The following is a 17,548-nucleotide window of genomic DNA, read 5'->3' as shown; positions in this document are numbered from 1 at the left end:
AGGGCGGGACTCGTGGCGTTGCAGAGTGTGGGACCTGACCGCTGAAGCCCAGTCTAAACGTATTCCATGCAGCAGATATTTATCCGGCTGGGTGCCCACACCTGGCCCGGGGGAGGGGAAACAGCTTCTGGAGGAACCGCAGAGAGGAGAGGAGCCCCTCGTTTGGGACGCCAGAGGGCTGGTCCCGCAAGGTTCTGTTCGACTGCTTTCCCGTGATTGCTTCAGCTACCTGTCCATCATCTTAGTTCCCTATTTTGCCTGGCTCTACCGTCTGTCACTCGGTTCCGCCGCGCTGACCCCCATTGGCCCTTTTTCGGCCGAGGCCCCGCCCCACGAGCTGGGCATGGGGAGTGGGGCGCGGAGGAGAGAGAGCGGGGCGCTTGCTCTGGGTTGGGGGGAGGCGGTGGCGGTGAAGGAGGAGGAGAAGGAGGAGGAGCTGGGCCAGCAGGAGGCAGCGGCCGCGACCGGACTGGGGTGATGGTGCAGGTGCCGGGGGCCCGCGCGGAGCTGCCCGGCTGAGGGGCGCCTGGTCCGGGGTCCGCAGCGCTGCCGCGTCTCTCCCGGCGGCGGGCGGCCGGGCGGGAAGATGCTGAGCAGGTTGATGAGCGGCAGCAGCAGGAGCCTGGAGCGCGAGTACAGCTGCACCGTGCGGCTGCTGGACGACAGCGAGTACACCTGCACCATCCAGGTCAGTGCCGTGCCGCCCTGCTCGCGGGACCGCCGCGTCCCCTGAGTCTGGCTAACTTGGCCCCCGGCCGCCGCCCGGGGTCGCCGCAGACCCCAGTGCTTTGTCCGTGCCTGGCTGCGGCGGACGGCCCGGGTGCAGAGCGCCTCCGCCCGAGACTTGGTCCGGGGCGGGGTACCGGGCGCACGGCGCAGCTGCGGTGAGAGTCCCACCGTCCCGGACCCCAGCACCCTCCCTGCCCTCTCCCAGGGCTAGGGCGCCCTATCTTGGCTACTCGAGCCTGCCCGGGTGGGGAGCATCTTCCGCGGGCATCCGCAGGAGGCGGGCAGGGCGGGAGGCTCCTACCCCGGCCGCCCCGTCGGGTGGGCGCAGGCTTCGGCTCTCTGGCCAGGCAAGGACCGCTGGCCGGCGTTTCTTATCTTTGGTTGGAAGGATAATGCTGAATGTCATAACCACCCACCCCTCCCCGGCATTTGTGAGTCAGAGCTCTCAGAAGGTAGAAGTGAACGCGCAGCCCGTGCAGAGTGGCCTATGGAAGAGAGACCAGCCCTCTGGGTTCTCGAGATTAGGCCCCCCCCCCTCCCGCCTTTTGCTCCCCAGATCTCATTGTGTTGGGCAATTGGGGGGGGGGGGGATGTGAGGCAAAGATTTAGCAACAAGTACCAGAGATTTGAGGGTTGACCGTGGCTAGAAAGAATGGGTGACTTAAAAAAACGCCAACAATACGTTAATGCTTCGCAGCATTTCTTCAGAACCTGATATTTTGGAAGAGATTTTTACAACCTCTTGCTTATGTTTTTTCACTACTGCCGTGTGGCAAGTCTGGAGTAGTAGTCTTTCCCAGGAATGCAGTCACAGCCCTCTCTCCTCCTCTGTAAAGTCAGAGATAGGAGCATTGATAATGCTCCGGTGTTTAGTTCAGCAGCCGAAGGATCCTGCGCTCGCTGCCGGAAACTGCTCTTTCAGGAGAAGCAAATTGAGTTGGACCCGGAGGGGTCTCACCTGATCCCTTGCCTTTGCAGCAAGAAACCAGAGGGGGGCTTCTCGCCTCAGATGTGGCGGACAAAAACTGTCGGCCTCTGGTCCAACCCTCTTTGTCTCCCGCCCCCCTCAACCCCCCATTTATTTTTTTGCTGACAATGCTCAACCGCGGAAAATAGCGGTGTGTGAGAAAGACGCTGGGTAGTGGGTGAGAGCAGCTGCTCTGTGCTGACTCTGTGTTCATTTCAGCCGTCTCTCTACTTTCCCTTTTCTCCCACTCCCCAAACCACCTCTGGGTATAAGTGCTGACTGCTGCCAAAGATCCAGGAGGGCAGAGAAAGGGAGCAAAATCTCTTTAAGGCCACTTAAATAAAGATTAAACAGTCATAACGATGCTAGCCATCAAGTGAAAGGATTTTTGCAGTTGAATATGATAGATGCTCTGTATTATTTCCTTACTGAATGAGTGGCATGCTACTTTTTGTTTCTATTGTATCATTATGTGTGGTGTACAGTTCTTTTTTGGTTTTGGGTGGGGGAGGAGAAGGCATTGACGACGTAGTCACCATTTGAATACATTGTCTAGAGCTTTTAAAGCCTTTATCTTTTTGTTTTAAAATTTAAAGCATGTATAGGATAACCTATCAAGGGCAGCATGAGATTTAGACTTTGTGAGTCCTAAAAATACTTTGGGGTATATATGGTGAAATAAAATTTCTGGGGCAGGTCATTAACTTTTGCCAAGGTATAGAGTACAATTGAAACGCAATTCACATAATCATTCCACCAGCGATTTTGAGGTATCAAATAAGACAACTCGTTACTTTTCTCAGTTGGTGGAAACTCTGAGGTTGGTTGATTGGTATTATAGTTGTGGGTAAATCTTTATTAGTGTTGAGAAAAATAATATTTTTAAGTCAAACAGTACTTACTGGGTTTATGCTTGTTATATCTTGCTATGGTTGTGTTTATTTTTCTACTGGTTTTACATTATTACAATTTAATGTGTTATAAAAATTTAGGCCACATAAGAAAATTAAGCTTGGTGTAACAGGACTATACTGTAGTGAGTGTCCACTGTCTAGACATGTTAATGATGGTGTGTTGTGATTATTTAAGGAAAATTAAAAAACAAAGGAATTCTGAAGTTTATGTAATGTCAGTCTTTGGCACCACTACTGTGACTTGCTTCTGTTTTTACCCAATGTGAGGAAAGGTTAACAACAACAAAAAGACAGGATCTTATGTGAAATTCATATTTTGTGCATATAGCTTTTTTGAGCTTTTGGAGATTGAGTTTTTCTTAGCAACTTTCTCCCCCCTATACATTTCTGTAGTGTGTGAGTGCGGTTGTATTTGTGCATGCACTTATTTGTCCGACATTGGACATAAAGTCTTATAAATCAGTATGGAAATGAACTGTGAGCTACTTACTAGGTTAAAGCAATATTTTTAACATTTTAGGAAGTGCTGTACAGTATACTTTAAAAAAATTTTGGTAATAAGTTGGAATCATTTTCCTTAAAGTATGGTATGCCATGTTTTTCTTTAAATAATGTATATATTTTAGAAAGATTTCAGTACTTCTTGAGATAATCAGAGAATAGTTAGGGTATTAGAGAGTCAGAAATGTATCCCTGGGTTAGAGCCATAATAGCCACATTTAGTAAATTTCAGTTGTAGGAAATTCTAAGTATTGGTCTTGCCTTTCATATTGCATCAGTTATACTGATTTGGCATTTAGAATGTGATTATTAAGGTAAGGAAAAATGCCTTATATCCCTCCAGTGAATATTGCCACATTTACCAGCCTATTCTATTCTTTCTGATATGCCAATATATTTGTAGATCCTGAGAAATGAAGTATACATAGGAGGGCTGTAATATAATTGCTCCCCTGTGAAGAACATTGTTAACAGCTTCCTGCCAGATTTGAAGGTCATTGCCTCATAAATGCAGATCTGGTCCATATTTTTCACACATCTGTTTCATTTATGAATATTTACATTTATTTACTGCATTTACTACCCTACTTGTTATTTAATTTGGGTGCAAATAGAAAAAATAAAAAGACTACCTAATAATATCTTTGAACTCAGCATATCAAATGAAGTCATTTGAATGCTAATATCCTAAGTAATAGATTTCTAACAATCTCTTGAGTTATAATAGTTTATAAAATACTAAGAATATATATTACAGAAAAGCCAGTAGAAATATGTATCAAAAATACATATTTACAAGTCAGAAATACTTACCACTTTTTTCTGCTTACTGAAAAGTAAAGCTGTCCTAGAAATGAATTTGATTTTACTGGGAGCACATTAAAATAATAACCGATCAGGCAGCAGCTGGCTTCAATTTGTTTTTGCAGTTAAATGAGGTAATGAGGTACTACTATAAGTAAAATACATGTGGACAGAAACAGTTATAGAGTGCAACCAAGATCGTGGCTTGATTGTGTCTCAGCCATTCAGTAACTGTGGGACCTAGGGTAAGGGAGGCAATATTGGGGGAGAGAACAAATGTATTGAGTCCCGTACTTGCCAGGCGCCCTGCATGTGTTATTTTCTCACTTACCTCACAACAGCATATGGATTCATTATACACCCATTGTACCAGCTGAAGAAAATAGGATTGTGGATTGGTGGGAGAGCCGATATTTCTTGAATGGCCATCTGTACTATGCTTTCTGTACTATACCTTCCATCAACTATTTGAGAGATAGGTGGTATTATTTTCATTTTACGGATAAAAGGCTTGGATGAAGGAACTTCATCCATTCAAAGCTAGTAGGTGGCTGTACTATATTTAAACCATGATCAATTTGTCTCTAAATCCCATCTTTTGTTCCTTCTATTTCTTCTGACTCCCTAAGTTATTTCACCTGTCTGTGCCTTAATTTCTTCATCTGTAAAATGGTAATAATAATGCTTATTTCACAGTAAAGAAAAAATTATTCATTAATGTCATTACAAATAATAACATTTATAAACATATATTTTTATCCCCAGGGGTACAGGTCTGTGAATCACCAGGTTTACACACTTCACAGCACTCACCAAAGCACATACCCTCCCCAATGTCCATAATCCCACCCCCTTCTCCCAAACCCCTCCCCCCAGCAACCCTCAGTTTGTTTTGTGAGATCAAGAGTCACTTATGGTTTGTCTCCCTCCCAATCCCATCTTGTTTCATTTGTTCTTCTCCTACCCACTTAAGGCCCCATGTTGCATCACCACTTCCTCATATCAGGGAGATCATATGATAGTTGTCTTTCTCATTTAAACAGACTAATATACCTTGTGCCTTGTTCTATCAAATAAAAAATAGGATTGAGAAATTTTTTTTGAAAATAAACCATAAGTCTCCTTAAAATGATTTTTTAAAAGATTTTATTTATTTATTTGAGAAAGAGAGTATGTGGCCATGCGAATGTGGGAGAAGGGCAAAGGGAGAGGGAGAGAACCTTAAGCAGACTCCCCAGTCAGGCCAGAGCCAGCTCAGGGCTCTGTCATTTGACCCTGAGATCATGACCCGAGTGGAAGCCAAGAATTGGGCACTTACTGGACTGAGCCACCTGGTGCCCCTCCTTAAAATGATTTCTGTTCTGCTCAGGTCATATCTCAGGGCCCTGGGATCAAGACCTCTTTGCATTCCCTGCTCAGCGGGGAGTCTGCTTCTCTTTCCCCCTCTGCCCCTCCCTCCTACTCGTGCTCTCTCTCCCTCTCTCAAACAAATAAAATCGTAAAAGAGTGATTCCTGATAATCTCAGTGAAATCATAAAATCCAAGGCTAGAATAACTGGATTCTGTTGTAGAACTCTTCTCTAAAATTCAAGAGTTCAGGGGGCATTTGGGTGGCTTAGTGGGTTAAGCATCTGCGTTTGGCTCTGGTCATGATCCCAGGGTCCTGGGATCCAGCCCCACATTGGGCTCTCTGCTTAGGCAGGACCCTGCTTCTCCCTCTCCCTCTGTCCTTTTTCCACTCATTCTCTATCTCAAATAAATAAAATCTTTAAAAACAGTAAAATTCAAGAGTTCAAGTTTGCTTTCCTTCTATCCTTTGGCTTTAGAGGGGCATTGAAATCAAGGACCTACAGTGATTTGTCTTTTTCTAAGAACTTCTACTTTATATTTGGTAAGCGAAATCCTTGGTTTCATTAATGCAAAAGTGATGTTAGAGAATTAAGGTAATTGTATCCACAGAAAAAGACAAAGCTGTTGTATTTTCACGAATATTGGTTCTTTTAAAAACTTTGTTTTGAAAAGTAATTATGGTGTCTCAGAATCTGTTACAATAGCAAGTCAGACTCTAATATTGAAACTAAGTTCCAAAATTAGCCTTCTAGAATCCCGAAAGCACTTGTATTCTATTTCTTAATTTGTATGCTAAAATTTTAGCTCATTGTATAAAACTAATGCAGATCAACCTTTTAGGACAGAAGGTAAATTCTAGATGTGCTCTCATTCTTTCTCTTACTGAAAAAGTTTGGTTTAAGGAAGTGTCAGTGGCATCCAAGAGAAACCTAGAAGCATTCACCACAGCAGATTTTACTCAAGGGTATTTGTATGAATTTGCATTCTATTAAGTGCTAGGAATGAATATGCTGGATGAGGCAATTCAACATAGTGTATAATAAAAGAGCATGTGGGTTTTGAGTCTTCTGTTAAATTGCCCAGAGACTCATTGATCATGTCTGTGCTAGCATTAATATCACACTTAAAAAAAATAAAAAGATGTTTGCCAAGATAAAATCAGACAACCTGAAGACCAAAAAAGTCATTTTTGTTATATTTGTAGTGGTTTATGTATAGGTATTAAAATGCGCAACCCAAAATAAGCAAGGCTTTAATTAGTAAGATACTATAGTAGTTAGATACTGTAGTCACTCTGGCAAAATATTTTGATTATTTTAATACCTATTTTCCAGTAGATTATACTTTAGAATTTTTAAAGGAGTAAGAGGAAGGTATAAATTTGAAAGCCTAGTTTAAACCACAGTGTCTTATGGTTATAGTTCAATAAATATTTGTTCTGATTTGATTGTGCTCCATGATGGCTGTGTTAGTTCCAACAGTTTAAAAGTTCTTGTGCCTTGAGGTGCCTGGATGGCCCAGTTGATTAAGCAACGGTCTTCCACTCAGGTCATGGTCCCATAGTCCTGGAATCAGGTTCCACATTGGGCTCCCTGCTCAGCAGGGACCTTGCTTCTCCCTCTCCTTCTGCCACTCCCCTCCTGCTTGTGCTTTCCAGCTCTCTGTCAAATAAATAAATAAAATCTTTAAAAAATATATTTTAATATTTCTTGTACCTGAAAACAATAAGCATTTTCTAACAACTGTATAAGGCTTTTTATAGTTTCAACCCATCAGATTCCCAACTACTTTGCTCTGCAGCCCCTCTCCCTGGTGAGAAGTATGGTATGTAAATATGGTATTTTATGGCGCCTTTGAGGTCTCTGATAACTTTTTGCAGTTATCTCTTGTTGAATTAGATCTAGAGCTTCTTGTGATCTAGAGCTTTCTTGATTTTTTTGGTTTGTTTCTTAGGGTTTCAGGCCTTTGAGGTCTCCCCTCCCCACCATCTCTGCAGGTTTGGAAGGCTTAGATCCAATGAATGCTCATGGGGGTGTTGGAAGTCTGACAGAATTAGGATATTGAACACTGGGCTCACCACAGCTATAGAAAGTTCCTTCATGCCTTTCCCCTAAATCAATACCACAGGAAACCTCCTCCCAGCCTCATTTTCTAACCTCTTGCCCCAACTGGAAGAGAACCATACTTCCCAACCTGTTTCTAATTATGTCTATGTTAAGCGGCATCCACCTTCTGATAGCCTCATATGTAACATTCTGACTCTGCAGATCCTGTTTCCTGGAGCAGCCTCCTATGGGTCACTCTTCCTCAGCTGTGTGTAGCCAGAGCTGGTACAACAGATGTGAATCTCTTGCAACATTGGCAACAACCTTACAGCTTCTATATCTTATGTGGTGCTCAGGGAGGAGAATGTTGCTCTTCTGGAGGCCAGGTGGCGGTTGTTGCCCCTGTTTTCGGGCGTGGATACTTGGGGCTGAAACCCTCCCCCTGAATGGTTCTCTCATGCAGCTGAGAACTTTGAAGAGCACTGAAGCATCTCCATACCTATGTTGCAGAGTGAAAGGTGTTCCCCTAAGAGAGCAAAACATCTTGTTACATGTTCATTCTAGCCATAAAAGCAGACTTCCCCTTCCTTTAAGACTCTGGATCTAGGTGGCCAGTACAACTTTATGAACTTGTACAAACATTTTAAGTAGAGTAGGGAAAGAAGTTTCTCTTGGAGGCTAACCCTTAGATTTAAGTTGTGGACCTCTTGCCACCTAAGGTACCATGCCATTCTCATTGTTGTCAATATTTTGAGCAAGATCCTCTGTATTGGTCTTTCACCAACTGTAAATGCTGTACTATTTCTGAGGATGGTGTTTTACTTTTGTAGGCTTCCCAATCTAATTGTATCATATCCTATATTTGGAAAGCAGGAACTTATAAAACTCCTCAGGTTCAAATTCTTCAGGCTTTTGCTTGCTGCTGTGTACTAAACATCAACTTGTGTGAATCCAGTCCTCTGAGGAGATCCTTCCGTGCCATGCTCATACAGTCAAGCTAATTGGACCACATGCTTGGCAACCACTGAGTTTGTGTACAATAGCTCCATTCACTTGTCTACAGAAAACACCCCTTTGACAGTGATTATAGCCTTCATTCCCCTCCTCTACTTCTGACTCCTTGCATTATCATGACCTCATCAGCTGGTCCTTATTTAGAGATGCCTTGGACCACTCCAGAAATGCTTTAGGACTCATTCCTATCTGTTAATGATCATTTCAAAGCCTTAGATAACCCCCTGCCCACCAAGGGAAACGGTTCTAGATCAGGACCAAACCTAGCTATTTTTATGCCTTATTTGAACCACCTTACTGTGTCACAACTCAGGGGGCTTTTTTTCCCTTTGTAGAAATTGTGAACCTTGTTAAAAAGAAGAATGGAATAGGGGATGATTTAAAGAAAACAATTGTTCTCAAAGTGGTTCCTGGATGAGCAGCATCATTTTCACCTGGTTACTTGTTAACAAATGCAAGTTTTTGGCCCCACTGCAGACCTAGTGAATCAGAAATGTGGGGGATGCGGCTCAGCAGTCTGTTTTTTTTTTTTTTTAAAGATTTTATTTATTTATTTGTAAGAGAGAGAGAGCGAGTACAGGCAGAGCGAGTACAGGCAGACAGAGTGGAAGGCAGAGTCAGAGGGAGAAGCAGGCTCCCTGCGGAGCAAGGAGCCCGATGTGGGACTTGATCCCAGGACGCTGGGATCATGACCTGAGCCGAAGGCAGCTGCTTAACCAACTGAGCCACCCAGGCGTCCCATCAGCAGTCTGTTTTAACAAATCTTTCAGGTGACTCTTATGCTTTTTCAGGTTTGAGAATCACTACAACTGGGTCATACACATATTGTATGACATACACATATGAGTTTTGTTGACTCATTATAAAAAGTGAGGGAAAAAGAGAAGCCAAGAGTGAATCCCATATTTCTACCTTTTGATTTATTTCTGAATGGCCTTAACTGATTCTCTACCTTTGTAAGGTAAAGGTTAGGTTATTTGCAGATATGCATACCGTTTTCAAGGGGACAGGATTCTAAAGATTCTACAACAGGTCATCATTCCAATTTGATGCTCTTGTATTTTTTGGTTTTATTTTTGTCCTTCCTGACCTGGAAAGAAAATTATATTTCTATACTGTTTTTCAAAGAAATCATCTTCACAACTTGAAGCACTGGGGGTGTAGGAAGGCCCCTGTTTGCAAACATGTAAATAGCAAAAAATAAATGTCATAGAATTCAGTGTTAAGACAAGGTGGTATGCTGTGGCAGTGCAAATATGGGGGACTCAAAATTACTAAATATTTCTCAAAGGAGGTGAGATTTGAACTAGGTCATGAAAGAGTGCCAAAAGCAGAAAATGGGCTGTGGGGATGGGTAAAGGGCATTCCAGGCTGAGGCAACAGCAGGCTACTTCAAGGTAGGAAAGCTAAAAATGTAAAGCCAAATATATTTAGTCTTTCCTTTACTATGTTTATCTGATTTACTCCGGTACAGTTGAGTCAAATAACAGAAACTACTTGCTTAGGAAAGATGGCTGTCAGCAAATTTCAATCATTCTTGACATGCTTAGAAGAGTTAGTCTAAACTAAATTAAAACATAAAGCGGGTGTTGAGTTAAATCTAACTCCAAAAGTGTACAACACAAATTAAGGTTCTTCACAAAGCAATGGCATCATATAAAGAAGGGGTAGATTCATGTATCATTCTTAATTCTGAGGCTGCAGTAACTATGCATATGAATTTTGTTTCTGAGGGACCTCATCTCTGGCATCAGCTTATTTGTATACACAAAGTATCAAATCCCAGCTTTCAGCTGGTGTTTGAAAATCCTGGGACTGATACAGTACAGCCTAAATGGTGCGCCAACAGTTAAGAAATGTGACCAGTGAGCCCTAAAAGGCACAATTCTGCCCCTCTGTTACCAAACCTAAGTGGCCACCAAAATTGCTTTTCTAGAGGATGGTGGAGTGCTTCCCTGGATTCCCCAATGAACCCCTGCCTGCCAGCTCTGAAGTTCCCAGCCCGACACGGGGTGCACTTTGAGCACTCCACACAATGCCAGGCTAGACCTTTTGGGGATGGGAACCTCCAGGAAAGCACTCTTTGGCATTTAGGCAATCAATGTTCGGCAGAATGCCAATGCTAATAGGTTATTTTGCTCTGGAAAAGGAGAAAAAGAAGGGATGGTTTAAAGACTGATGAATAGGGGAATGACTGACAATACAGGCACTCCACTTTGTTGGAGAGATTAAGGAGGCTTGCTGTGAAGTGGCATTATGGGAGCCAGATAAATTAGCAAAGGCCCACAGGCCCAAGACCTGAAAGAAATAGTGGTACATCAAAAGGGCATGCCCCAGGGCACACTCAAATGTCTGGCCACTTTCATTGAACTTGTAGTAGGAAAAAGCCAAATCATTTGGAACCCTCATAGTCTGGTAGTCCATTCAGGCACTCCATGGTCAGGCAAATTATTCTTTCCCTCCAGGCAGGTGCAAAACTTTATTTCCATATTGCCTGATTTACCTCAGGGGCCTCTAGGCTGGGCCTTAGCCTATTTTTGAGGACACCCTAGTGGAAGAGTTGTCTTCACAAGTACCAAAGGATTCCATATACGGTAGGCAGAGGATGCCACTAAGATTGTTTTATCAGACATGAGCCAAGCAGGTAAGAACATTGATCACAACACAGGGAAGCAAAATTAATTAGTCTAAGGGTCTCAAGTACTTCTAGGGGATAATTTGGACTGATGAAAACATTCAGCCTGCCTTCTTTCAGATTTTCGCCTCTAGAAAAATCCAGAATCCCCCAGAGTTATTATGGAATTGGAAGTTTGTATGTCAGAAGGATCCCATGGACCAGCATTGATGCCTGGGATGTTATAAGGCAATCTCACAGTACACTCTCATCCCTGCAATAGAATAACCCATCAGTTCTTTGGGAGACCACTCAGAAGAAATTTGGCTTTTGAGAGCTAAAAATCTGATCAAAACACAAGGTAGTCTAGTACTACAGTTCAACTTAATTTATACTTAGCTTCAGATTCTATTATGTGAAATAAATTTTTTTTTTTTTTTTTTTAAAGTGAATTGGCATTGGCTTGGTGTCGCTTCAGGTCATAAGATACTGAACCAACCATGGCAGTGTCAGATTTTATAAGCAGCATTGCTGATCTGAAAAACAATACTTATTTGCTTATTTTTAAATATACCTTGGATAATTTAGATAAGCATATTCAAATAAGGACCCATAGTACCGGAATTACATCTAAGAATTGTTTTCTAATAATTTGTATGGCAAAAGAGAATGCATTTCTCATATTCTAGTTTTTTTTTTTTTTTTTTTTTAATTTATTTGACAGAGAGTGAGAGCGTGCGTGAGGTCACACGTAGTCAGAGAGGCAGGCAGAGAGAGAGGAGGAAGCAGGCTCCCTGCTGAGCAGAGAGCCTGATTGGGGCTTGATCCAGTACCCTAGGATCATGACCTGAGCCAAAGGCAGAGGCTCATATTCCAGTTTTTGATATTGGTACAGTAGGCTGATAATTTTTAAGAGACAGATATAATGATAGTACATTGTCTTGCTGCAAATTAGGTCTTTTACTATGTCATTATAAAATATTACGGAGTAGGAATACTCTATATTCCTACTAAGAATATATCTCACATAAATTATCTTTAGTTCCTGGTTGAAAGAAAATAAGAAAAAAGAAAACTTTCTCTTCACTTCCTGAATTCTACAGTTTTATTTCCTACCATCTTTACATCATAGCTTTTCTGTCCATCTCGTACAATCTCCTTTGTTTTATGCTAATTCATACTTAAGACCACTTATTTAATAAATCTTATATTACTATTTCTTTTCTTTATTAAAACAAGATTTTATTTATTGATTTATTTGAGGGAGAGAGAGAGCAAGTGGGTGAGTGAGAGCATGGGCACGAGTGGGAGCGGGGAGGAACAGAGGGAGAGGGACAAGCAAACTGCACTGAGCACAGAGCCCCATGGAGCTTGAGCCCATGACCCCAGCCCAAAGGAGGAGTTGGAGGCTCAACCAACTAAGCCACTCAGGCACCCCTTTTTCATTGTTTTAAAGCAAGCTCTATGCCCAGTATGGGGCTCGAACTCCTGACCCCAAGATCAAGAGTTGCATGCTCCACAGACTGAGCCAGCCAGATGTCCCCTCTTATCACCATTTCTAATTGCCATCACTACTAAGTTATAGCTTTGCTTATGGTCAAATTCTTTGCATGGTGGCCACACCTTTTAGTAGTGGTGGGAGGTGTTTAAAAAAAAAAGGTGCAATTGAAATGTGTATAAATATACACTGAAGCATAATGCGATCCATATCCTTTAGTTTCATTATTTAACACAATAGTGTATATTTTAATTAACTGGAATTTTAAATAATATAAACAAATGAAACAGCATGAATGAAAACAAACAAATGAAAATCTGTATTATATAAAGTGATATCTTGGGGCTGGACTGAATATTATATATTTAGAGTTTTCTATTAACATTTTTGCAATTATTTCTTAATAAATAACAGACTCAATGAGACTCTTCCTATACTGTAACTTCAGGTTTGTATTTAGGGACTGGGTCCGCACAGTGGGGGTGCTTCCCATGGTCAGGAGAGTACTGTGGACAGTTGGAGTTGGTGAAATTGTAGGGAGAGTGGAAATAATTGATAAAGAGAGAAACAAAAGATCAAAACCAGAGAAAGCATTGGGATGGGGCAAGATAAGCCCCAAGCAGAAATACCCAATCAAAATCTGGAGGGAGAGGGCGCATGGGTGGCTCAGTGGGTTAAAGCCTCTGCCTTCAGCTCAGGTCATGATCTCAGAGTCCTGGGATTGAGGCCCGCATCAGGCTCTCTGCTCAGCAGGGAGAAAAAAAAAAAAAAATCTGGAGGGAGAAAAAAAATCCGGAGGGAGAATCTAGAGAAGCACGTTAGGAAATGAAAGAATATTGGAGGTCTTTTTTGTTGTTCTTGCAACTGTGTGATAGGAGAGTTTAATGGTTTAAAGGAACTCTCTGAGGTTGGCTCCTATGTGGAGGTAATATTTAAAATACTCAATAATTGGGGCTTCTGGCTGGCTCAGTCACTGGAGCAGGGGATTCTTGGTCTGGGCTGGGGGGGCAGTGGTCATGAATTCCAACCCTATGTTGGGCCTAGAGCTTAGTTAAATAGTAAAATTAAAAAAAAAAAAAGTGGGGTCACCTCGGTGGCTCAGTGAGTTAAAGCCTCTGCCTTTGGCCCAGGTCATGATCTCAGGGTCCTGGGATTGAGCCCCGCATCCTGCTCTCTGCTCAGGGAGACTGCTTACTCCGCCCCCCTCTCTGCCTGCCTCTCTGTCTACTTGTTATTTTTCTGTCAAATAAACAAAAATCTTGAAAAAATATTAAAAAACAAAACAAAAGCCCCTCAATCAGTGAGTCACAGTGAATACCCCACTGACCAAGATTCTGCCAGAACACACTGGAATTGAGTCTGGGGCCTTCTGCTGGGCCAGATACTATTTAGTGGTGAAGCATGGGAGGTGGGGTTCAAGAGTGGTCCCAGGGAAGAGGGAGAGGCCTCTTAGGGCAGTGGCTATTGGCCAACTGGTAGGGAAATTGTGTGTGTGTGTGTGTGTGTGTGTGTATATGTATTCTAATATTTCTATATTTTAATGACCTGCAGGGTCTTATTGGAGCAGGCCAATCTAAATCCACTCCTCCTTCTGTCAGGTGAGATGACATGGGAACTTGCAAGAATCCATAAGAGCTCAGGTGTTGTTGAGGTATGATAGGGATCTTGCCAAATTCAGTCTTCCTCTTCTGACTGCAGCTTTAGTGATGGCAGGAATCAGAGCCTCCTACATCTGTCTTCTCTGGCTCTTCATTTGTTGCTTGCCAGATACAGGGTCCAAATGGTCTAGGTTTTACCTTCCTGTGGGGGCGGTAAGCTTCACATGCTTCCAAAATGCAACTTCCGATCATTTTCTCTTTTTTTAAAACCCTTCAAGATTCTCCCTTTACCTGCTGGATAACAGCCTTTTAGCACGTCCTAGATGTCCTTCCGTTACCTTTGCAGCCTTCCTTTTGAGGCTGGTCTCCTGTCATCCTCCTTATGCATTTTATCCCACTTTGTAGATCATCTTCTTCTCATCACCTTCTTCCAAGGTAAACTCCCTCCCCAGTATTGCTGGACTGTGCTTTGGGGGACCTTATTATAGCATTTACCACATTCACTTATAAATATTTACTTAAATTGTCTGTCTCTTACTAGACAACTATTTGAAGGGCAGGGATTACATCTTTTAACAGTTAGTAACTAAGGTCTCACCTAGGGGGCTAAATAAATATTCATTGCAGATGTGCATGAATGATAAAGAAGACTATTAATAATGCAAATGTAAAGTTACCTCTGACTTGAGCTAAATACATTTAAAAAATGAATATCGGATTTTTCTTGTCTTTAGAGTGATATTGTACTTTAGAAGATGGTTAATTAGTGGTGGTGGTTGTACAATTCCAGGATTATACTGAAATCCACTGCATTGTACCCTTTAAAACAGTAATCTGGGGGTGCCTGGCTGGCTCAGTTGGTAGAGCAGGTGACTCTCAAATCAAAGGGTTCTGAGTTTGAGCCTCACTTTTGGTGTGGAGATTATTTAAATAATAAAATCATTTTTTCAAAAAAGGTAATCTTATATGAATTATATCTTAATCCACATGTCAATTTCCTGGTTTTGGTAATGTACCAGAATACAAGCAGCTGCCCTTGAGGGAAGCTGGGTGGAGGATATATGGGACATCATTCACTTCTTGTGAATGTATAATTACAAAGTTTTAAAATGGTGATTAGATTAGTTTTTCTGAGCAAATACGTTTATTATTAGTTAGGATTTATGGTTCAGAATGACTATAGAAAGTTTTCTCACTGATTAGGGTCCAGTTAGCTTTCAAAATTATGTAGGATTATTTATAAGTAGATAAGTTTTAACAGAAGATACTTGAAAATAAAGTCAATTTTAATAAAGAGGTAAGATAAGAGTTTAAAAATAATATCTTGGTAGGTTTTCATCTTTTTTTTTTTTTCTGTGGTTCTCTCTTCCTCTCCTAAGGTTTCTCTGACATAATTACAATTAAAATGAATGTACTGACAAATTAGGCATCTCATAACATGCCATTGTTGTTTTTTAGAGAGTTATTTGGTATAATGTCCATATTACATATTTTAATTTAATATGTTAATTGGGCTATTTAAAAATTTGAGTACGTACTGTGTTCTGGGCTCTGTGATAAGCACTTTCTGTGCTTTCTTCATTTAATCCTACCTGTTTAATGGAAAGTATTGTTGTCCCTAATTCCAGATGAGTACAATAAGGCTTAGAGATGTTGAATAATTTGTCTAATGTCACACAGCTAGTCTGTTGGGGGAGCTGGGATTCAAACTCTGTGTGACCTCATTGTTGTTCTTTCTTTCTTCTGTTGCTCTCCCGTGAAGCAGGCAGTATGGTCCAAAGGGGAAAACATTGACTTGGTGGAGTCAGGGGACTTGTGTCCAATGCCTGACTCTCTTGACTGATTAACTCTGAGGTCTTGAGCAGGTAATTTAACCTTTCATTTGCAAAATGAGGCAACTCAAAGAGAAGACACTTCCAGTCTCTTTTAGCATAAACATTCTACAGTTCCCAAGAAATCTGTCCATGGCTCAGTAGTGTTTTTCCTTTGTGTTCCTTCTGTGATGGTAGTCTTTACAAACGCAAATATTCCTTTTAAAGAGATGTCAGGACAGATCTTTGTGACTGCTCAGCCTCTCTTCTGTCCCTTAGTTTTGCAGAATACAAAATAAAGCTTTATCTACTTGTTATTTCCACACAGATCAGATTCTGGGACATTGACTCATGCTAATCAAAAATCATGATTTTTTTTTTTTGTTTTTGTTTTTGTAATTTAGAATCTCTGTTAATTACAGTGGGATGGTGAATACTAGTTTCTGCCATCGTAGGCACTTCTTCAGAATCAGAGACTTTTGGAAAAACAAATTTGAAAGTTGTTTTTTTTTTTTAAAGATTTTATTTATTTATATGAGAGAGTGAGTGAGCAAGGGAGAGAGAGGGAACATGGGTGGGTTGAGTTTGGGAGAGGGAGAAGTAGATGAAGCAGATGCCCCACTGAGCCAGGAGTCCAATGCAGGACTCCATCCCAGGACTGCAGGATTATGACCTGAGCCGAAGGCAAATGCTTAACCAACTGAACTACCCAGGTGGCCCTCAAGACTGCTTTAAATACCATTTTCTTCCCTATGTTAGTGGACTTGGCCAGATAATTTTCTTTAATCTATATTAACTTTTACCACTTTGTATTTTAGAGGGAGGCCCCCCCTTTTTTTAACTTTGGTATCAAATTCTGCATGGTCCTCATGTATGTTACCACTCTGTATAGGCAGTATTATATAATCTTGATGTCATCCCTAGGAGGTATACACCATATCTGTTATAGAACTCTATAGAGTGAATTCTGATTTATTGTAAACATTTCCACTTTTTTTTTTTAAAGATTTTATTTATTTATTTGAGAGAGAGAGTGAGAGAGAGCATGAGAGGGAGAAGGTCAGAGGGAGAAGCAGACTCCCCATGGATCTGGGAACCCGATGTGGGACTCGATCCAAGGACTCTTGGATCATGACCTAAGCCGAAGGCAGTTGTTTAACCAACTGAGCCACCCAGGTGCCCCATTTCCACTATTTTGATCTTGAGTTTCCCAATATTGTTTTTTTGTATCCCCTACACTTTAACTTGCTCTTTTTAAAATTCAGGTTTATTGGGGTACAGTTTACATAGAGTAAACTTCACTTTTCTTTTTTTAAGGTAAAACTCTACACCCAACATGGGGCTTGAATTCATGACCCCAAGATCAAGAATCGTGTGCTCTATTGACTGAGCCGCCCAGGTGTCCCTGAAATTCATTCTTTCGTAGCTATACAGTTCTTTGAATTTTGACAAATACATGCAAGTTGTGTAACCATCATATATAGAATATTTCCAACATCCTGTGAAGTTCTCTTGTACCCCTTTATGGTCAGTCTCCTCCCTGTGTCTGGATGTCTGTCAGCTACTAATTTGATTTCTGTTCTTATAGGTTTGCTTTTTCCATGATGTCCTATATATAGAATCATACAATATGTAATCTTCTGAGTCTGGCTTCTTTCAGTTAGCATAATGCTTTTTTGAGCTACAAATTACGTATCATAAAG

The 17,548-nt window shown here is 41.5% G+C and overlaps 1 protein-coding gene across 5 annotated transcripts in view; it reads left to right on the top strand.

The window, feature by feature from the left end:
• Window positions 1-373: 373 nt before the first annotated feature.
• Window positions 374-17,548, top strand: part of FRMD5 (FERM domain containing 5) — a 308,724-nt gene continuing 291,549 nt past the window's right edge. For all 5 annotated transcript variants that reach the window (XM_059372713.1, XM_059372712.1, XM_059372711.1 and 2 more), the window contains exon 1: window positions 374-688. In XM_059372713.1, the coding sequence (XP_059228696.1) occupies window positions 587-688 (102 nt within the window). In that variant the 5' untranslated portion in view covers window positions 374-586. The remainder of the gene's footprint in view (window positions 689-17,548) is intronic.

This window comes from Mustela nigripes, chromosome 13 (assembly GCF_022355385.1).
Source record: "Mustela nigripes isolate SB6536 chromosome 13, MUSNIG.SB6536, whole genome shotgun sequence".
In the NCBI taxonomy this organism is placed as follows: domain Eukaryota; kingdom Metazoa; phylum Chordata; class Mammalia; order Carnivora; family Mustelidae; genus Mustela; species Mustela nigripes.
Note: the sequence above shows the minus strand (reverse complement) of the source record. Positions and strands in the feature narration are given on the sequence as shown.